Source organism: Gekko japonicus, unplaced genomic scaffold (genome assembly GCF_001447785.1).
Source record: "Gekko japonicus isolate JY-2015 unplaced genomic scaffold, Gekko_japonicus_V1.1 scaffold2305, whole genome shotgun sequence".
Lineage (NCBI taxonomy): Eukaryota > Metazoa > Chordata > Lepidosauria > Squamata > Gekkonidae > Gekko > Gekko japonicus.
Window position 1 is genome coordinate 167,484 of NW_015169247.1, and position 22,188 is coordinate 189,671.

The following is a 22,188-nucleotide window of genomic DNA, read 5'->3' on the forward strand; positions in this document are numbered from 1 at the left end:
TAGCTGATGTTTTAAATATTTTAAATGTTAGCTTTAAACTAAACTATTGTATTTGTTTCCTTTGTAAGCTCACCCTGAGCCTTGCTTGAAGGGAAGGGTGGCCTAATAAATCTAATTTAATAAATAAATAATGCCCTGCCTTTTCTCTGAGAAGATCACTAGGATGGGGGTGGGGTCTCTTGGCAGTGGAGAGGCCTCCTTGTTAGCACAGGCATGTTCAGAGAGTTTAGGTCCTCCTCATCCTGTCACATGACTTCCTGCCGCAAGCTTCAGCTCAGTGGTGTCATACTGCCACCTGGAGATAATGGTGGGCTCCTGGTCTGGAACCAATGAAGACCAAGACCCAGCTCTGGGTTGAGAAATTCTTGGAGATTTGGGGGTGGAGCCTAGGCAAGGTGGAGGCTGAGGGCCCCAGCAGAGGTGATGCCATAGAGTCCACCTTCCAGTGTTGCAATTTCCACGAGGAGAACTGATCTCTATAGTCTCTGGGAGGATTTCAGTATCCACCTGGAGGTTGACCACAGATGAGGAGGCTTATGGGAGATGCCATCAAGTAGTCACAGGCCCAAATTTTACAGCATCCAATTCACAAGCAGCACTAAACAGGGAAAGCTACATGAGAGAAACTGGAGGCTAGAAAGGGGCCGGGATAGTCTCCAACCAGGCGAGGAGACACCACTACACTCAGAAGAACAAGAGTGCAGTACTAAGAAACTTCCCCTCCTTCTGAAATGCCAGGGAGACTATCTGTTTGGAGCTCCTCTTCCATAGCAGTGGTCCCGGCCCTGTGGTTAGAGATTACAAGGTACAATCCTTCTACAGGGAAGGTGTATACGCAGCCGCCTCCCTCATCTGTCAGCTAGTCTGTGTGCCTGAAGGCCAAACTCAATGTGACTTCTGCCATGAGTTGGCTTGGCGTTCCATGACTTGACTCCCAAAACAGTTAGGGTTGCCAACCTCCAGGTGGAACCTGGAAATTTCCTGGAAGTACAGCTGATATCCAGACCACAGTGGTCAGTTCCCCTGGAGCAAATGGCTGCTTTGGAGGGTGGAGTCTATGGCATTATACCTCACTGAGGCCCCTCCCCTCCCCAAACCTCACCTTCCCCAGGCTCCACCCCTAAATCCCCAAGAATTCCCTAGCGCAGAGCCGACAACCCTACGAGACAGATCTTAGACTGGGGAAACGAATGCTTCCAAGTGCTCATGGGCCCAATTCAGTGCTTGCACAGGGGAGTAAGGGATTCTGCCTTTTCCCCTGGGCATCTTTTCTGAGCCGCCAGGTAAGGCTATTTCTCCCACTGGAGGGCTCCACATGCTAAAGTCAATGGAATGATGAGCCCTACGTTATGGTAAATATGGCATTTCTGTGGCCATTTTGGCTCAGGAAAAGGGCGTGGGGAGGGAAGGCTGAAACCCCTGCCCCCCTGTTCCTCATGCAGATTGGGACCTTTGACCAGTTTCCTGGTCAAGGCAAATGACATATTGCGGAACTGCACTCAGAAGTGCCACAGGTGTTGTGTCAAAGAGCCACATGCGGCTCACAAGCCACAAGAGCACCAGTGCCATATGCCTTGTGAGGAGGAAGTCTCAGGTTAATCTTCCTGCACTGCCAGATAACAAGATCTCAAGTCTCCAAAAGCTTTCACTCAAAAGCCTTGGGAGTGACCGCTGGTCAGCGCAGACAGTCATCATGGTCTAGGGGAACCAAAGATATGCCTCATGATATGGCTCTTTCATCTGGCTTTTGTGTTTGGATTCTGTCTCTGAAACCAGTAGGGTGGCTCGAAACCTCCGACGACTTTGGGAATAACTAAATTCAGCCAATGCATCGAATTGTCCTGCAGCTAGAGACAATTGGGAAAGGACTATGCTGATGGCAGTCGCTTGTCCCCCACCCCAAAAAACCTAAGCAAAAACCCCTAACCTTATGTGGCTTCCACTGACTCTTGGATCTAACTTTTCTCATGGGAAGCATTCAAAAGTGGAATCCTGCACCCACAATCTGAAACGATATGGCCCACTCTGACCATCCCGGGATTTTAACCACCTCGTTTCACTGCATGGGTAGACCAAGCTTCAACATAATGATGTCTTCAGTGACTGTATACTGCTGCATTACTCAAATAATGCAATATTACTCCATGGATTAGGAGTAAAGGAGGACAAGTATCCCCTCTGTGCTTTGTGAAATACACTGGCTGCCTATTGAGTACTGGATCCATTTCAAGGTACTGGTGCTTACCTTCAAAGCGCTATGTGGCCAGGGGCCTGCATATCTTCAAGACCACCTCTCCCCTTATGAGCCCCGCAGGACATTACGATCTACAAACCAGCATCTCCTGGAGTTCGCCAGCCCTAGGGACGTTCGTCTTGCCTCAACTAGGGCCAGGGATTTCTCAGCCCTAGCCCCTACCTGGTGGAATGACCTCCCATATGAGATCATGGCCCTCCGGGACCTTTTACAGTTCCACAGGAACTGCAAGATGGAGCTCTTCCACCAGGCTTTTAGCTGAGACAAGTATCCCCTCTGTGCTTTGTGAAATACACTGGCTGCCTATTGAGTACTGGATCCATTTCAAGGTACTGGTGCTTACCTTCAAAGCGCTATGTGGCCAGGGGCCTGCATATCTTCAAGACCACCTCTCCCCTTATGAGCCCCGCAGGACATTACGATCTACAAACCAGCATCTCCTGGAGTTCGCCAGCCCTAGGGACGTTCGTCTTGCCTCAACTAGGGCCAGGGATTTCTCAGCCCTAGCCCCTACCTGGTGGAATGACCTCCCATATGAGATCATGGCCCTCCGGGACCTTTTACAGTTCCACAGGATCTGCAAGATGGAGCTCTTCCACCAGGCTTTTAGCTGAGGTGGTAGGCATCCACACCTTCTTGGGCCTCCCCTCCAGTGACCCAGATCTGAGTAACCATCTGGAACCCCAACTTGTGGTAGACCACATTGGTTGAGGCTCTGGTTAGGAGTATCGGAAATTACAATTAGCAGGGCTTTTTTTGTAGAAAAAGCGCAGCAGGAACTCATTAGCATAATAGGTCACACCCAACAGTAGAAACTCATTAGCATATTGGGCCACACCCCTGACAACACAGCTCATTAGCATATTAGGCGACACCCCCATGCCTTCCCTTGGCTTGCCTGGGTGCCCTACAACTGTGGGCAGCCCAGGCAAGCTCCCGCTTTAAGGGAAGGGAAGGCAGTTTAAACTGCCTTCCCTTGGCTTGCCTGGGCACCTGCAGGGGGGGGTTACCTGCTGGTTTTGATAGGCCGTGACCGTGGTGAAGACGGTCTCAGGAAAGTTGAAGGTTTTCACCCCATCGCCGGCGGGGACTGGCTTTGTAGGGGAGAGGTCGCTGCTGAAGTCTTTGCGGATCACGTGGATGCGCGGTTGGTACTTGTGCATCGAGTGCAGGATTATCTTTGGAAACAAACAAAAATGAAACAAAGGAAGGGGAGGATTATTTCAATTGCAACTCATTTCAGCAGCTTTATAGATGAGATTTATGAGTGGGCACTGAACACCCCTAAACCTAACCCCTAACTTTATAATCTTGATATTGAGTCATTGATGGCCTCCACCATTTCAGTTGTCTTCCCAGTGCAAAGCCTACTTCTAGAAAAAGAAGGCAGACCTAAGACACAATGAAGGCAGACCTAAGGGGGTTATGCTTGGAGGAGGTGGGAGGGCTGCCCCGGTATCATGTCGCAGGTGAAGAAGAAGAAAAAGAGATTGGATTTATACTCTGCCCTTCACTTTGAGTCTCAGAAGAGTTTACAATCTCCTTCCCTTCCCCCCCCCACAACAGATACCCTGTGCGGTAGGTGGGGCAAAGAGAGTTCTTTCAAGAAGTGCTCTTGAAAGAACAGCTCTGAGAGAACTTGTGAATGACCCAAGATCACCCCAGCAGCTGCATGTGGGGGAGTGGGGAATCAAACCCGGTTCTCCCAGATTAGAGTCCGCGCTCTTAACCACTGCACCAAACTGGTGCTTGAAGCAAGAGAGCTTTCAGGAGGAAGATCACAATTTATAGCAATGGTTCTCATAGTGTGGATTAGGACCCAACACAGGGTCACAATTCTCTTGCAGTTAGGTTGTGAGGCCAGGAGAGAAGAAGAGGGGAACGGGAGGCTTGAGGCCAAATTTAGATTTCCTCTGCATAAAATGTGAGATGGGCATAATGCAGTTTGTCACTCAGTAAGGCTTATATATGCTAAACCTGAACATAAGGTACAAACTTATTCCATGGGAACTGATGTGAGAGCCTTGTGCTTTATGTGAAATTTGAGTATTTTATGTTGGGGTGGGGGAAAGTAGTGTGGAGTTATATGGCATGTGAGTTCTGAAAAGCAGAACAGGCTCAGAAACAGGTCCCCAAAAGCTTGAGAACTGCTGGCTTCCAGTGCCAAGAGAAAGGCTGGCACTTGGTAGCAGCAGGGTATCCCATCGTCAGGGGGAAAGCGGGAAGTGACATCATGTCTCTCTAGGAATCACCAAATAATCTGTGGTGAATCCATAGAATTTTCAGCAGTCCCTAGAGAGGACTAACATCACTTCCTGGAAAGGATGTCACACCATCGCCGACAGCAGTTCCCCTTGTACCCCTGTTCAGTCTCCTGATGATTGCTGGGCTGAAAATGGCAACCCTAGTTAAGGGTACAGCATGCAAACAAAGGGCTTGTCTTGAAACAAAATGCACTTTTCCTGACTTACGTGGCCTTGGTCATCCAGCTCATTGTTGGTCAGCTTGAGCTTATCGAAACTGACAACCTGCCTCATCCAGGTATCTCCAGAGGCCAACGAGTCGGGGTGGATGTAAACCCTGGGAGGTACAGGGGAGTCCGCATTGCCTGCAACCATCCACTTGGAACTGTGGTAAACATACCTGAGAGGGACAAAGAAAAAGGGAAACTTCATTACTTATGGGGGGGGGGGAACCACCTGTAGCTTCTTTCTCCTTCAGAGCTTTTCTTCTGCACTCACCAAAGAGCACTGGGGCTCTGGGATTATATGCACAGGAAGGAAACTGTGTGCTTCATCTTAAATGGAAACCAGATGATACCTGGAACTACTTCCTTATTTTTGCATCTCTCTATTAATCCTCTTTTCCAATTACTGCCTCGAGAAAACTTTGCACACAGGGCACACTAATTGGTTAACCCCCCTAATCCACAGATGAAAGCTTTTAGATCTACCAGGGAATAGTTCATTGCTTGCAGATGCCTCTTCTAACTTGTGCCGCACCTGCAAAGGCCTTTCGCTTCCCCGTCTGAGCCACGGCAGTCCGTGTTCCCATCTCTAAAAATCCTTCATGTTCATCCTCCATGTTTGCTACTACGGTCATCGGCCACTGTGTTTGTGATGGCCGCTAAACTCATTGAGGGCCATAAGCTGAGCCCCCCTGCGTTGCAACATGCCCGGATGACCATGTGAACCTAGACTGTGGCAACAGCTACCATTTGCACATTCGTGAAACTGGAGAAAGACGAGTGGGAGGGAGCAGTGCTGGGGAAATGAGGGGTGCAGGAACCTTTTCATGCACTCCCTTTCCCCACTGTGTTCATTTGGGGGGGGAGGGAGAGAAGCTGGCTTCCCAACTGCATCAAGAGAGAGAGATCCCATCTCTAAAAATCCTTCATGTTCATCCTCCATGTTTGCTACTACGGTCATCGGCCACTGTGTTTGTGATGGCCGCTAAACTCATTGAGGGCCATAAACTGAGCCCCCCTGCATTGCAACATGCCCAGATGACCATGTGAACCTAGACTATGGCAACAGCTACCATTTGCACATTAGTGAAACTGGAGAAAGAAGAGTGGGAGGGAGCAGTGCTGGGGAAATGAGGGGTGCAGGAACCTTTTCATGCACTCCCTTCCCCACTGTGTTCATTTGGGGAGGGAGAGAAGCTGGCTTCCCAACTGCATCAAGAGAGAGAGACAGAGAGAGTTGTTCTAAACCAAAACTCAATTTATTCTATTACACACGCTTAAGTCAGAAAACACTTTTGTAGCATTTCAGTATTCAACACAGAATATTCCAACACAACAGATAGGACCCAAAACAACGGGTTTAAATTACATGCAGAAAGGCATCGGCTGGATATTAGGAAACACTTTTTTCATGGTCAGAGTGGTTCAAAGGTGGAATCAGCTGCCTAGACGTGTGGTTGGCTCGCCTTCACTGACAGTTTTCAAGAAGAGGCCGGACGAATATTTGTCAGAGATGCTTTAGGCTGGTCCTGCATTGGGCAGGGGGTTGGACTAGATGGGCTATATGCCCCCTTCCAACTCTATGATTCTATGATTCTATAACCCCAATACATAAATAGTGCTATTTATTCTATGAAGTTCTATAAAGGATATCCTTGGTTGCTCTGTCAAGACCCACAACCAATGCTCCCCCTAAGCTTGTGAGCAGAAATTCGACTTTGCGAGCTCCTGGCATTAAAGTTGTGAGGGAGCGATTTGGCTACTACATAAATTGGTTTGCCCTGAAGCCCCATCCTTCCTGAGCGATGGCAAAAATGTGTGAGCTGGAGGCTAAAAAACTGTGAGCTAGCTCAGAGTAACTCAGCACAGAGGGAACACTGCCCACCACAGAGGGTGGTTGGCCAGAACAACCAGGAACGAAACTAAATTCAGACATGTACCCTCTTCCAACCATAGGAGCTAGTGCAACTGTCAGTCAGGTCTGTGACGAGCATTTGACATTCATCTCTGACGTGCAGGACAAAGTTCTGCCCGTTCTTTCTCTCTCTGGAGTCGGGAAGGTCAAGGAAAGTCAGAGTTAAGCTAGGTTGACTCAGAGGGTCAAGGCTGACTAAGAGAGTCCCAGGAAGCTAGGTTCAGAGACTCTTAACTATTTAGAATTTGATAGTGACTCCTGACCTCTGCAAAGTATAAACATTCTCAGAAGGCAAAAGTCATCTGAGGCAACAATCATGTACAGGGTTACCTGCAGGGCTATTTTGGGGCAGGAACGCACAGGAACGGAGTTCCGGCTGGCTCCCAAGTTGGCCACACCCAGCAGGAACTCATTAGCATAATAGGCCACACCCAACAGCAGACACTCATTAGGATTGGCTACATTAGGGGTGTGTGGCCTAACATGCAAAGGAGTTCCTGGTACAAAAAAAGGCCCTGGGTTTTGACAACAAACAAGGTGAACAGAATAAGAAGCAAAAGGTGGGTGTGGCTGGATGACCACACTTCTGCGAACATGGGGTGTGTGGCCTAATATGCTAATGAGCTGTGCTGTCAGGGGTGTGTCCTAATAAGGAAATGAATTTCTGCTGTTGGGTGTGGCCTATTATGCTAATGAGTCCCTGCTGGGCTTTTTCTACAAAAAAAGCCCTGGTTACCTGTACCCAAAGGCCACAGCACTTAGCAGAGTCCTGAAGCCTCCTGGGAAACCGAACCACAGATTCAACTATAGAGGCTAATTACTATAGCAATTAAAGCAACATAGGTTTAAAAGAGACTGAGCCTCAATCCAGGCCCTAATTCCGCGACAAGCAGCTCTAGAGCAGAGGAGCAAAACCCAGGGCTGGTTCTCCACCAGGGTGCTGAAGCACCACAGGGGCTTAACTTGGTCCCAGCCGTCAGGGGCATGGGAGTGGACTGGCATCCTCCCCTCCTGGTCTAGGGTTACCATCCAGGCTCCGCATGCCAGCAGGAACAAATATAGAGGGCAGAGCAACGTGTTGCTCTAGGAGTCCCCTGATGGAATCCTAGAGTGTTAGGATGTCATTTCCAGTTACAACCGGAAGTGACATCACAGTGATTGAATTTATACCCCGTTCTTCACTACCTGAAAGAGTCTCAAAGCGGCTTACAGTATTCTTTCCCTTCCCCTCCCCACAACAGACACCCTGTGAGGTAGGTGGGGCTAAGAGAGCTCTTTTGAGGACTCCTCGTGAGAAAACAGCTCTGAGAGAAATTGTAAATGACCCAAGGTCACTCCAGCAGCTGCACGTGGAGAAGTGGGGAATCCAACCCAGTTCTCCCAGATTAGAGTCTGTGCTCCTAACTACTACACTGCTTTTAAATAAAAGTTACTCAGTGTTTTGGCTGCATGCTACTCCTCCACCTGAGGTCGCAAGTTGTTTAGCTGCAAATTCAATACATTCTGCCATCTGTCCATCCATCCTTCCCTCCTTCTTTGTGGCCATCTATTATATTTCTTGCAGTGCAATCCTAAACAGAGTTTAAAAGGTAAAGGTAAAGGTTCCCTTGCTCGAAAGCCAGTCGAATCCGACTCTAGGGTTGCGGTGCTCATCTCCGTTTCAAAGCCGAAGAGCCAGCGCTGTCTGAAGACGTTTCCGTGGTCATGTGGCCGGCATGACTAAACCCCAAGGCGCACGGAACGCTGTTACCTTCCCACCAAAGTGGTACCTATTTATCTACTTGCAATTTCTTGCTTTCGAACTGCTAGACTGGCAGGAGCTGGAACTAGAGACGGGAGCTCCCTCCATCATGTGGCACCCGGGTCTCAAACTGCCGAACTACTGACCTTCCACAGCCTGCAGTTCAGCGTCTTAACCACTTGAGCCACCGCAGAGTTATATCCTTCTAAATCTGCTGAAGTCAACAGGTTTAGAAGGACAACACTCTCTTTAGGGCAGCACTGGTTCTCCTTTGAGAAACGCAAGCAAAATCGTTCATCCTCACACCTTTATGCCCAACTTTAGTTTCAGCAGATACAGCCCGCTTATTCCCACCTCTATTAAACTGGAATGTCTTTGGTCCTTAGGATCATGGATCACTGGTCTTCCCAACTGGCCAAGCCTGGCGGGGAATTCCCCACGTCCACCCTCAATCTGCTGCCTTCAATATAGTGAGGAGAGGGAGGAGGAAAATGGCCTTCATTGTGATACGGTAGGATCTTCCCCTAGTCTCTATGATCTTTACCACAGAGATAAGGGGAAATTCCTAAAGTATCACCCAGAAATGACGTCACATCCTTCCCAAACCCTACCCTTCCCAGGTACTGCCCCCCAAGTCTCCTGGTATCTGCCTAGGCATTGTCGGGAACCCTATGGATCACTGAAAGTCCCTTGCTCATTAACCTGGGGAGTACAGCTCCTGGTCCACTTTGCTCTGAATGAAGTCCCTGAGGAAGTTCTTCCAAAGTCCTCACCTGTATCTCTTGTTATCCACAGGCACAATGTCCATGGCAATATAATACTGCTGGTGAGGGTCCAACCCTGTAATCTTCACTCTCATCGCAGGAAACATTCTCCTACAAAATTAGAAACGGGGACAATGATTAGTTCAAGAGAGTCTTCCTTGCTAAGATGGAAACATATTAAAGTATACCAGAAGAAACTGCAATGAATTAAGAAGAGGGGGGGTATACCCCACTTGTCTCTACCTTAAGGAGTCTCAAAACGGCTTACAATCGCTTTCCCTGCCTCTCCCCACAACAGGCCCCTTTTGAGGTAGGTGAGGCTGAGCGGAGAGTTCTGAGAGAACTGAAACTGTCCCAAGGCTGCCCAGAAGGCTAAGTTCATGTGAAGAAGGAGAGTAGGTTTTTATACCCTGCTTCTCTCTATCCTAAGGAGTCTCGAAGCAGCTGACAATCGCCTTCCCTTCCTCTCCCCACAACAGGCACCCTGTGAGGTGGTGGGGCTGAGAGAGTCCTGAAAGAACTGTGACTGGCCCAAGGCCACCAAGAAGGATTCAAGTGGAGGTGGGGAGACTCAAACCCAGTTCTTCAGATTAGAGTCTGTCACTCTTAACCACGACACCCCACCGGCACACTGTAGTGCCACACTGGCATGGATCACATGAAAGCTGCCACATACTGGGTCGCGGTGTGGGCCCACCTACCTCAGAACTGCCCACTCCAAGTTGGGATGGCAACCCAGGGTCCTTGGCAGAGATCTCTCTCAGCCCTGCTGCTTGAAATCCTGATCACTGGAATTGCTGGTGATCGCACCCAGGATCTTGTGCACGCAAAGGAAGGGCTCTGCCACTATGGACTCTGCCCACCATCCACCCATTCTTAAAAGCAGGCAAAATGCTTCACAGGATGTGTGTCTCAGTCCCGTCCCCAGACACTAGACAGTGTCTGCATCTCCTAAGACGTCTGCGCTGCAATCGGTGATGTGCAAAGACGATACAGCGTCACGGAAGACGACGACTCCATTCGGTACAAAGCCCCCCGAAACAAAATGCAGGACATTTAACTCCTCCCTTGGGGCAGGGAGGAAAAAAACTCACCCCATGATGTCACAGATGGGGGTGGGGTGGGGGTCTGAAAGCCGTGCTGAGCTCTCCCAAGCCCATTTGTTCCATGTGTGATACACGGAGGGCACCCCTTTCTGGCTACATGTGGTGCCTAGCGTTTCTGTGTTCTTTGGTCTCATTCTGTCATAATATCTTGGGCTGCCTTGTCGAACACCCATTCTGATTTCTCCTCTGTCTGAAACTGGGCCGGGCGAAACCCTTGCGAAAAAGGCACAGACTCTGATAATTCCATCCCAACTGGAGGGGGGGGGGATGTGTTCCCCATTAAAACCAGTAGAAATGAAGAAAGAATTGAAGAGTCAGTGTGGTGTCACAGTGTCAAACTAGGGCCTAGGAGACCCAGGTCCGAATCCCCAGGGTCCCATAGGGGCTTGCTGTGTGATCTTGGGCCAGCCACACACTCTCCACCTAACCCACCAAACAAGGTTGTGGTGAGGATAAAATGGAGGAGGAGGAGATGATGTAAGCTGCTTCGGGTCCCCACTGGGGAGGAAGGTGTGGTATAAATGAAGTAAGGCCTACGGTTGAGGATAGCAGCGGTTCCTGACCATGGCTTCCCACTGCAGTACGTGAAATTACAGGTATGCCATCGATTTTTGAAGGATGTAAACTGTATGTTCTAGTTTGTTGATATTTGTTTTAACTATTATTAATTTCTCATTGTTTTTAACTGTTCATGTTTACTATGATGTACATCGCTCTGAGCCCTCCGGGGGAGGGCGGTTTACAAATTTTAATAATGATGATGATGATGATGATGATAATGATGATGATGATTTAATAAAGTTAAATAACAACAACAACAACAACAACAACAATAATAATACAACTAATGGAATGGAAGTTTCCCCCCAAAATGAAGTCAAAAACAAGCAGCAAACTGGTACGCCTCACTATGGCATCAGCCCATGAGAAACATATTGAAGAAATTCGATTAGGGGCCGCCCTTCTAACAGAAGCTGCGGTGGCTCAAGTGGTTAAGATGCTGAACTGGTCGGTAGTTCAGCAGTTCGAGACCCGAGTGTGCCGCATGACGGAGTGAGCGCCCGTCTCTAGTTCCAGCTCCTGCCAACCTAGCAGTTCGAAAGCAAGAAACTGCAAGTAGATAAATAGGTACCACTTCGGTGGGAAGGTAACAGCGTTCCGTGTGCCTTGGTGTTTAGTCATGCCGGCCACATGACCACGGAAATGTCTTCGGACAGCGCTGGCTCTTCGGCTTTGAAACCCTAGAGTCGGATTCGACTGGTTTTCGAGCAAGGGGACCTTGACCTTTACTTTACTTTTCTAACAACCAGGCCCTGGCCCCAATGCCAACACCAACTTAAGATACGATCAATAGCCCGACAAAACCCAGACTACAGAGGTAGTTGGTTACAAGGATGCTGCAATCCCCACCATCGGCTATGAATTATACTAGCAGTTTATGAAATGTTTTATTTTGTATTGTCCAGGGCTTTTTTTGTAGAAAAAGCCCAGAAGGAACTCATTAGCATATTAGACCACACCCAACAGCAGAAACTCATTAGCATATTAGGCCACACCCCATGCCTTCCCTTGGCTTGCCTGGGCACCCCGTAGTTGCTGGGAGCCCGGGCAAGCCGGCCCTTGGAGGGAAGGGAAGGCTAAATTGCCTTCCCTTAGCTTTCCTGGGTGCACCGCAGCTGCGGGGAGCCTGGGCAAGCCGGCCCTTGGACACACTGGGGAAGGCACGGCCCACCTCAGTTGCCGGGGGTGGTGGTGTCGCTCTACAGGCCTCTGCTTCTCTCTATCCTAAGGAGTCTCGAAGCAGCTGACAATCGCCTTCCCTTCCTCTCCCCACAACAGGCACCCTGTGAGGTGGTGGGGCTGAGAGAGTCCTGAGAGAACTGTGACTGGCCCAAGGCCACCAAGAAGGATTCAAGTGGAGGTGGGGAGACTCAAACCCAGTTCTCCAGATTAGAGTCTGCCAGTCTTAACCACTACACCCCACTGAAAGGGATAAATAAGTAATAAATAAATAAATTCTCTTTGTACTGCACAGATTCCCTACCCAGTTCATATTCAAGCCAGTCTCCTGAGCTCAGGATCCCTCAAGGAGGCTGACTCAACAGGAATACTCAAGCGCCGCTATTTAGATCATAATTCGTTTAAGATTCGAAAAATTTGCTCCCCCCCCCCCGCAGGCTCGAAATGGGATCGTATGATCTCGGCATGGCTTCACTCTGCCACAACTTTCCCCGTTGCCTCCCTTCATCCGTTCTTTTTCAACATATGTTGAAAAAAATGTGTTTGACCCTGCAGGCCGGGAGGAGGGGGAAGTTGCATGGCTTATTTCTCTAGTCTGGCAGAGGGAGCTTTGAGTTTCGAAAGCTCGTTCCACGAAAATCCTGTTAGTCTCTAAGGTGTGGCTGGACTGGAACCTTGCTCTCCAGCTGCAGCCCGACACAGCTACCCTTGGAAACATCTGTAGTGATGTCTTTCTAATGTCCCAGCCTTGCCGGTTTGCCTCCCTGCCCAACTCGCAAAGCCAAGAGCATTTGCTTGCGCTAAATGGATCACGTTTACATGTTCTCGCATTACCACCTGGGAAAGCCAGGAAGATTTGTTAAGTTCTAAGCCCCATGAATGCTGCCAATGAATGAAGGCACACCAACTGCGAAAGAACAAAGAGCACACGTATACAGAGCTGGTTTTCAGCATGCCTGGCCTGCCCAGGGAGGATAGTGAAAATAATCTGAGCAAACCAGTCAGTAAACCGCAAGCATGCATCAACTGAGCCCCCTCTCTCAGCTGCTATGCTGAATGGCACCAGTGTGCAGCGACAGAAGTGTTCGAAACGATGATGCTGGCTTTGGGAGCAGATTACCGCAGTGACTGTGTAAGGTGCTCGAATTGGCTCTGGATTGGCATCCCAATGAAGTGGAAGTGTACGACTCCTGTTTTACAGACACGGCTCCCCAGCATTGCCAGTGGGGTTTTAGGAGGATCTTTCGACTCCAAACGAGTCAAAATGTTTCCCTTATAATGGAATGTGCTGAAATGGACAAGTTGACAAATATATTAAAAGGAAAAATGGAAGAAGAATTCATGGGACCCTGGAGGGTGTTCTACGACTGGTTAAAACTTAAGAAAATAAGACCAAGTGAAGAATAATAAGAATGATAGATGTAGTTGTGAAACTGTAATGAGAAGATATGCATGCAGAATGCTAAAATAGATCTTTTAAATATTTCTGTATTTTTCTTTTCTTCCTCCTTTCCCCTTTCCCCCTTTCTGTATATAAACTAATAAACATTTTTCCAAAAAAACCACTTTCCCTTATATTCTGAAAATGAGACGTAATTCCTCGGGGTCATTGCAATGCAAATCAGTCGCGGAACATAATAATTTCACATTGCGATCATATTTTAAACATGCCCTGACCTGGATAGCCCAGGCTAGCCTGATCTTGTCAGATCTTAGAATCTAAGCAGGGTTGGTCCTGGTCAGTATTTGGATGGGAACAGGAGTCATTTTGTAGAAAAAGAGGTGCAGGAGCTCATTAGCATAACTCATTAGCATAGCTTATTTGCATATGCCACACCCCCTGACATCACCGGAAGTGTGTCAGAAGGCAACACCCACCACTCAGGCTCCACTGGACTGTTTTGGATTGCTAGCTATTGGGGGGGGGGAATGTGCAGATCTGTCCTCACAGAGGAGGGAGAGCTTGTACCTGAATAAAACTTGGTCTTAAAGGTGCCACTGGACTGTTTTGGGCCGGGGGGCCAGGGGGGGAGGCTCTGCAACTTACCTGACTGCTTCTTGCTCTGACTGAGGGCTGCTGGGAGCAGGGGGTGGGGCTTGTTGCATGTGCCCGCCCCCGTGGGCTCTTTACTGCAGGAGCTCCGTTCCTGTGCGCTCCTGCAGGGAATGACCCCTGGATGGGAGACCTTCAAGGAATACCAGGTTGGTGGCGTGGAGACAGGCAATGGTAAGCCACCTCTGAATATGTCTTGCCTTGAAAGCCCTGAGGGGTTGGCCATAAGTCAGCTGTGACTTGTCGGCACGTTCCACTACCAAAGGGCTTTGCCTAATTCATCCGGGAAGCCTCACAATAACCTTGCAAAGTAGATCTGCTGTTCTTAGCCCAGTATTGAAAAATGGGGGAAAGAGGAGATGGCCTAGTGAGCTCATAGCTGAGCAGAATGCTAAACTGTGCCTCCTGTTTTGCTTTCACTTTCACTTTATCCAGGCTTAACAGCTCATAGGCCACACACCAAGAAAAAAACATTAATGAATTGAAAGCAACAGCAAGCTTCCTGTTTTAGCCCTTACACTTCACGGAGGGTCTATGGGTAACTATGATAAGCAGATAGGACCTCCATTGTCAGAAGCAAAATACCTCTGAATACAAGGTGCTGGGGTCAATAGGGTTGCCAAGTGTAAATTCCTCCGGAGCGCGCGCACACCGCATGCACGTCACCTGGAAGTGACGTGACGATGCCGGGCACGCTGGGGGCAGGGCCACGACCATCCGAGGGAAAACCATAGAGTTGCCTGCCTCTGTGCCCTGACCGTGGTATTCCTTGGTGGTCTTCCATCCAAATACTCGCCAGGACCGGGCCTGTGAGTGTCTGAGATCCGATGAGAGCAGGCTAGCTTGGGCTACCCAGGTCGGGGGGCCCAGAGCAATAGCGGGAGCTACATGAGGTCACTGCTATTTGACAGACCTGATTGGCCTCATGACAAGCAGAAGTAGGTCCAGAGGAAAGATGGTGCAGGACTGAGCCATGCAAAGAGATGCGACCTTTGGCTGAACAAAGTGGAGTATGTTGAAACAGCCCCCGGGGGAAGCGCAAGAGCTCAAAACACACAAGGAGAGCAGCAGAGCCCTTTTTGCCTTCTGTTTGGGTCAGATTCTGATACAATTGACACTGAATAGTCTTATGTGAGGAGCTGCGGTGGCTCAAGTGGTTAAGACGCTGAACTGCAGGCTGTGGAAGGTCGGTAGTTCAGCAGTTCGAGACCCGTGTCGATAGCATCACATCCTTTAGGAACCCGCTCAGACCAGCAGGAAAAGAAACCGTCTGCGGAATATTTGTGATCTACTGCTCCACCTAGCTGCCACTGCCTCCATTTCATCACAAAGCCTGAGTCCGGTGGCAGCTTTTAAGACCAACAACATTTCACTGGAGGTACAAGCTTTTGTGTGCAAACACACTTCTTATATCTGAAGAAGTGTGCTTGCACAGGAAAGTTCACACCTTGAATAAAACTTTGCTGGTCTTAAAGGTGCCCCCCGGACTTTAACTTCGTTCTGTTGCTTCCGACCAACACAGCTAAACCACCTGAATCCATTTCATCCCCTTAAAGCTGGGATTCTTCTCCACTTAATGACTATCTGTTGGTGACTGCATCTCATTTTCTTCATGAGGATGTCCATGCAAGCAACGGGAAAACCCTCCTAATGCTAAGGAGGCTCTGGCTAGTTAAAACCAACAGCATAAAAACTATCTGGAGCTAAAATACAGAGAGAGAGAGAGAGAGAGAGAGAGAGAGAGAGAGAGAGAGAGAGATGGTATTTTCAATGAGGTTAGCTTCGGAGCGGAAAGGCCAACTGCAGTCTTTAAAAGGAAAGAGGAATGACCCTGGAGTGTCCGGAGGGCATTGCTTCATTTCCACCACAATGGCTTGTTAAACCCGCCAAGTCAAAAATGGTCCAGGAAGTTGCTCTTTACAGCCCTCCTAATTGGATGGAGGAGGCTGGGGAGCAGCTTGAAGGACTGTCTCAGGTTTCGGAGGACTGATGAGGAATCCAGAGGCAGAACGGCTAAAGGCCAGGGTGAAGTCATGCCATTTGGGGCCACTAGAGATGGCAGAGGAGGAGAGAGAGAGAGGTCGAGCTCCACTGGAGTGAGTGGGAACCGGGTTAGGGGAAGGGAGTTGTGCTCCCTGGTATTGTCAACCTCACGCCCCTCTCGGGCTTGGTTGCCATGGAGATGGAGGGGAGTGTGAAGAATGTCTACTTTCGCTTTTTGCCTTTCCTATGTTGCCCTTGTTATCTTAGTTGGCCTAGGCAAGTCACCTTGAGCCGCAGCAGAGCCTGGTGTCTTCTTTCCCCTGGGGATTATTTAGGCGGGCCTCATGCTTGGGTGTGATTGGCCCTGGGCCATTAGGGACCTGCTTGATTTAGGTATAGAAGAAGAAGAGGAGGAGGAGAAGAGATTGGATTTATACCCCGCCCTTTACTCGGAGTCTCAGAGCGGCTGACAAACTCCTCTCCCTTCCCCTCCCCACAACAGACACCCTGTGAGATGGGTGGGGCTGAGAGAACTCTGACACAAACTGCTCTTTTTCAAGGACAGCTGTGCCAGAGCTTGTGACTGACCCAAGGTCACATCAGCAGGTGCAAGTGGAGGAGTGGGGAATCAAACCCGGTTCTCCCAGATTAGAGTCCGCACACTTAACCACTACACCAAACTTGCTTGCTTCGCGCGCGTTCCCCTAGTTCTAACACAGAACGTCTAAAGTCTGGATCCTATCAAAGTAAGCTTTATATTCTTTGGAATGACTGTTGTTGGGAACTGATTTCTCCAGGGGCTTGACAGGTTTTTTTTTTTTTTTAGCAAAAGGACCTATTTCAGTTTAGTTTAAGGACCTATATCTGCCACCAAGAACAGCTCCAATGGCATCCAGGATTCACTATTTCCGGAGTCTATATCTGAGGCTTACATCGTAAGGCAGAACGCCACGTGTACCAGGTTGTCCCCCATGTCGAAAGATGCCACCGGAAGGTTTCCGGGTAGCCTAAGTGTCTATTGGTCCACAGCCAGGCTCTGTGTTGTGACCATGGACTTCCATCGAAATATTGACCAGGGTCAACCCTGCTTAGCTTCTGAGATCGGACAAGATTGGGCTAGTTTAGGTAATCCAGGTCAGGGTGGGTTCCTTACTACCAGCTATTATTAGTAATGTGACCAATGTTCCCTCTAAGCTGTGGAGTCTTGTGAGCAAAAAGTCTACTTTGTGAGCTACCATCATTAAAGTTGTGAGCAAGCAATGTGGCTGCTGCATAAATTAGTTTGCTTTGGAGCCATTCCTTCCTGAGCTAAGACAAAAATGTGTGAGCTGGAGGCTAAAAAACTGTGAGCTAGCTCACACTAACTCAGCTTAGAGGGAACACTGAATGTGACTCCTCTTCGCACATTACCATGCTCACTACAGAGGGACATGGAAAAATGAAAGCTCCTCTGTCGTTTCCTCCGTTGTAGGTGGGCACTCGGACACTAAACCAGAGGAGTTGCCAGCAGAGAAATCTCTCACTCCTCAAGGAACAAGAGCCCCATCTGAGGAGGAGGGGGAGGGGGAGGGGGAGTCCAAAGATTCCAGCGTCATGCATTGCCTGCTGTTGGAACCTATCCTCCTACTATACCAGTAGCTTTGACTTCCTATGTTAGGAGACCAGTAGAGCCACCCTAAGCAGAGTTATACCCTTCTACGCCCTTCAGTGGATTTACAAAAGTTTTAACTCTGTTTAGGACGGCACTATAGGCACCTAGAGAATCAGCTCGCCGGCTGACTCAAGATTCCATGTCGCTCTGCAAATCTTTATCTTACATGTTAACATGGAGGCGTTGAGCTTATTTGTTACGAGGGCCGGGTCTGACATAAATGCCACTTTGTCAGGCCAGGCCAGGTGTGCCATAAACGTAGTGCCAGGTACCGAAGATATAAACTGTATAAAGGCCTTGCAGTGAGGATACGCCAACTTGGAGCTTACCAGCGGCTGTCCTTTATACATGGGATCTTGAAGTGGTTACACCCACTCCCCCACCCCATGCAATCTCCTGTTCCCTCCCTTACAGTAGTCTCTCGTGGGCCACCTAAGAGGCTTGGATGGGCCGGTTCTGGCCCCCAGGCCTTATGTTTGACACCTCGGTGTTACCAGATCTGGTGAGAAGTCACACATTGCTTTAGGAGCAAAAGGCTCTGGTTGTGCTCCAGTGAGACCACAGAGTGGAACTGTCATCCAGATTGAGGCCAAAACTATATACTGTATTAAACACAGGGACTCTGTACACACACATCGGCCTCAGTCCCTTTTGCATTCTGCATTTCTCCACTCCCTGCCAGTGGCACCCAATGAATCACCGGCAGACGTGGCATCAGAGGGCAAATTGTCCTAGGTGCTACAGAGAGAGGGATAGGTTGGGAATTAAACATGTGGTGGCAAGGAGTCTGTGCTTATTGCAGCCTGGGATTCCACTCTCAGGCTGCAGTCACACACACTAAATAATCCACTTTCAATCCACTTTCAATGCACTTTCCAACTGGATTTTGCCAGTTCACACAGTAAAATCCGGTTGGAAAGTGCACTGGAAGTGGATTGAAAGTGGATTATTTAGTGTGTGTGATCGCAGCCTCAGTCGAACTCTGCAGCCTGCTGGAGCAACTTCTCTGCTGCCTTGGAGCTATCCGTGGTCCTGTTTGTTAACCTGGACTCTCTTGTTTACCTCCTGTTCTTGCCTTACCTTGTTTTCCCCGCAATCTGCTGCCTTCTCCTGAAGCAGAGATCACAGAAGTTGCTGTGGTTCAGACCCATGAGCTGCCAGCTCCCACACTACATTGCCACAGTGAATGGGCAACCCCCATCTGTTTAAGGAAAGTTGGCCAGGAGTGATCTATGAACCAGCGTTTTCAAACTGCTCATGTTAATTCACTCCAAAGAGTCCCATATCGGTAAAACCACTTCTAAAAGAACATGAGAATATGCAATTGTATCTAATGGCCCTGATCTGAAGGTTGGCTGCAAAGGTCTACCATAACTGTGGTAGTTGACAAGCCAACCACCCAATCAGGGTGAAAATAATATAGACTTCATAGTGATACATACATGTATCTCCTCGGGGATTGGCAGAGCCCACCACCAATATTGCAGCGGGAGAACCTACTGCCTCATCAGTTAGCAGCTGTAACTCCACCCCCCCATTGGCACTTTCAGCCCATCCATTGTGCCCAGCAGAGGCAGGTGTACCTGGAGGGGGGGCATTGCAAATGGCGCCAGGCAGCGGCAGCTCCTTTAATTGACCACTTTTGACAGCTGGTCTCCCCACCTGGATGAAAGAGAGCACCTTGGGGGATGGCCTGAAAAGCCAGGATGTCCCACCCCTCTTCTAGCTCCCATGAGACTCCATTGATCTGTGGGAGTCTCTGAGTGCAACCTCCAGGCACCCTTTAAAACTGGCCTCAGAGAGGATCCAAGGAAGACATATCCAGAGCCTCTCCAACAGGAATGGGGGGAGAGGACCTGGACTGATGCAAAGCCCTCTTCTTCTTGAGCTGAGGCCTTCTCTGACCTTTGGTTTGGCGTAGTGGTTAAGAGTGCGGACTCTAATCTGGTAAACCGGGTTTGATTCCCCACTCCTCCACTCGCAGCTGCTGGATGACCTTGGGCAAGCCATAGTTCTGTCAGAGCTGTCCTTGAAAGAGCAGTTCTCAAAAGAGCTCTCTCAGCCCCACCTACCTCACAGGGGGTCTGTTGTGGGGAGGGGAAGGGAAAAGAGTTTGTCAGCCGCTCTGAGAGTCCTTTGGGTAGTGAAGGGTGGGGTATAAATCCAATCTCTTCTTCTTTTGCCTCACAGGGTGTCTGTTGTGGGGAGGGGAAGGGAAAGGAGTTTGTAAGCCACTCTGAGACTCCAAGTGAAGGGTGGGGTATAAATCCAATCTCTTCTCTTTCTGGACAAGGGATCTTAGGGGTTACAGAACCCTGTGTGGAACCTCACAGAGTCTTTCCGTATATGAAATGGAACGAATAGATAGCTTATTAATATGATGATTCTTCGTATCGCCAGATCTTCCTTGAAAAGCTGGCAACATCTTACATAAGGCTCCCAGAGGTCTAACTGACCAGGAATTGAGAAGGTCTCCATCTGATCCTTTCAACAATCCGCGAGGTCCTCCCATACAACCTACTCCACCTCTCACAGGAAGAAAATCTGTAAGCTCAAGGAGCTCCCGAAGCCCTAGGCTGCTGCTAGTATACCTGTGAAGGTACCTGTATGGCAGGCTGACCCTGCGTTTCTCCACTGCCTCTAATACGTTCCATTGCTTTAGAGCAGAAGTTAAAAGCTAGGAGCACAGAGATCTGTGTAGAGCACAGAATTTGCAATTCCTGGACATGACAAACAGTAATAAGACAACATCTCTGGCACTGGCATTAGCCACTTTGGTTACTCTTGACACCATTACCAGAAATTATGGATTGGGGTGCTTGCGGTTCAGTGATAGAGAAGAAGAAGAGGAAGAGGAGGAGGATTGGATTTATACCCCACCCTTCACTTGGAGTCTCAGAGTGGCTTACAAACTCCTTTCCCTTCCCCTCCCCACAACAGACACCCTGTGAGGCAAAAGAAGAAGAGATTGGATTTATACCCCACCCTTCACTACCCAAAGGACTCTCAGAGCGGCTGACAAACTCTTTTCCCTTCCCCTCCCCACAACAGCTGAGAGAGCTCTGAGAGAACTGCTCTTGAGAGAACTGCTCTGAGAGAACTGTGACTGGCCCAAGGTCACCCAGCTGGCTGCATGTGGAGGAGTCGGGGATCAAACCTGGTTCTCCAGATTAGAGTCTGCCACGTTTAACCACTACACCAAACCACTACACCAAACTAGAGTCTCTTCTTGACATGCAGAAATTCCCGGGTTCAGTCCCTGGCATCTTCAGTCGAAAGGGCCAGGGAGTAGGTGAGGGGAAAGACCTCCACCTGAGACCCTGGAGAGCCACTGTCTGAGTAGACAATACTGACCCTGATGGACCAAGGTTCTGATTCAGTATAATGCAGCTTCATGTGTTCAATATGCAGTTGTGATTGCATGGTTTATGTGAGGTATTGGACTCATTGGTTAAACTTGGTAATGCCTCACAGAATTTGGGGGTTCTTTGCTTTAAAAACCACCATTGGCTGAGGATGAAGTGGCCACTTATAGTCTGGTCCAGGGCTATTTTGGGGCAGGAACGCGCAGGAACGGAGTTCCAGCTGGCTCCTGAGTTGGCCACGCCCAGCAGGAACTCATTAGCATAATAGGCCACACCCAGTAGTAGAAACTCATTAGGATTTGCTACATTAAGGATGTGTGGCCTAACATGCAAAGGAGTTCCTGCTAGAAAAAAAGCCCTGGGTTTTGACAACAATCAGGGTAAACAGAATAAGAAGGGAAAGGTGGGTGTTGCTGGATGACCACACTTCTAGTAACATGGGGGTGTGGCCTAATGTGCTAATGAGTGGTGCTGTCAGGGTGTGGCCTAATATACTAATGAGTTTTGCTGTTGGGTGTGGCCTATTATGCTGATGAGTTCTAATGAGAAGTATGCAGACGGAGAGTGATTTCAGCTAAGCATACCTTTATTTAGTTCAGGACAAAGACAACTGACCAGCTCGCAGGCCGGTTTATATGCGTTCAGAAAACCCGCCACCAAGTACACCTAAACACACCCCCTACTCCCGATAGGCTATTTACAGTAACCGGGCGACCATTGGTCCCCCGGCTGGGAAGCTAGCCCTTTTGATTGGGCCGGCTAGGATCCTTCGGATCCTTTGTCTTTCGACTGAAGCTACTGATGAATTGTGCCTGGCCAGCCCGGGCAAGTCCGGGCATGTCAGGCTGAATACATTACAGATCTTCTACTCATCGCAGCTTCCCTCGAATCCAGGACACCGGATCCAGCAAGGGCGATAAGCAGAAGCAGCTTTTCTGAGCCTCCTCAGAAACCACGCAGTGCCAGAAACTGAGGATGCCTGCCTGAATCAACACATACATTGGGGCACCCAGGACAGCCCCCCAGTGTTCCCTCTAAGCTGAGTTAATGTGAGCTAGCTCACAGTTCTTTAGCCTCCGGCTCACACATTTTTGTCTTAGCTCAGGAAGGACAGCTCCAGAGCAAACTAATTTATGCAGTAGCCAAATC

The 22,188-nt window shown here is 49.1% G+C and overlaps 1 protein-coding gene across 1 annotated transcript in view; it reads right to left on the reverse strand.

Annotated features, from left to right (window-relative positions):
- Positions 1-22,188, reverse strand: part of TBX15 (T-box 15) — a 162,755-nt gene that overhangs the window by 60,757 nt on the left and 79,810 nt on the right. The window contains exons 8-10 of the mRNA XM_015416481.1: positions 9,151-9,252; positions 4,726-4,897; positions 3,265-3,432 (exon numbers count right to left, since the gene is read on the reverse strand). Of these exons, the coding sequence (XP_015271967.1) occupies positions 3,265-3,432; positions 4,726-4,897; positions 9,151-9,252 (442 nt within the window). The remainder of the gene's footprint in view (positions 1-3,264; positions 3,433-4,725; positions 4,898-9,150; positions 9,253-22,188) is intronic.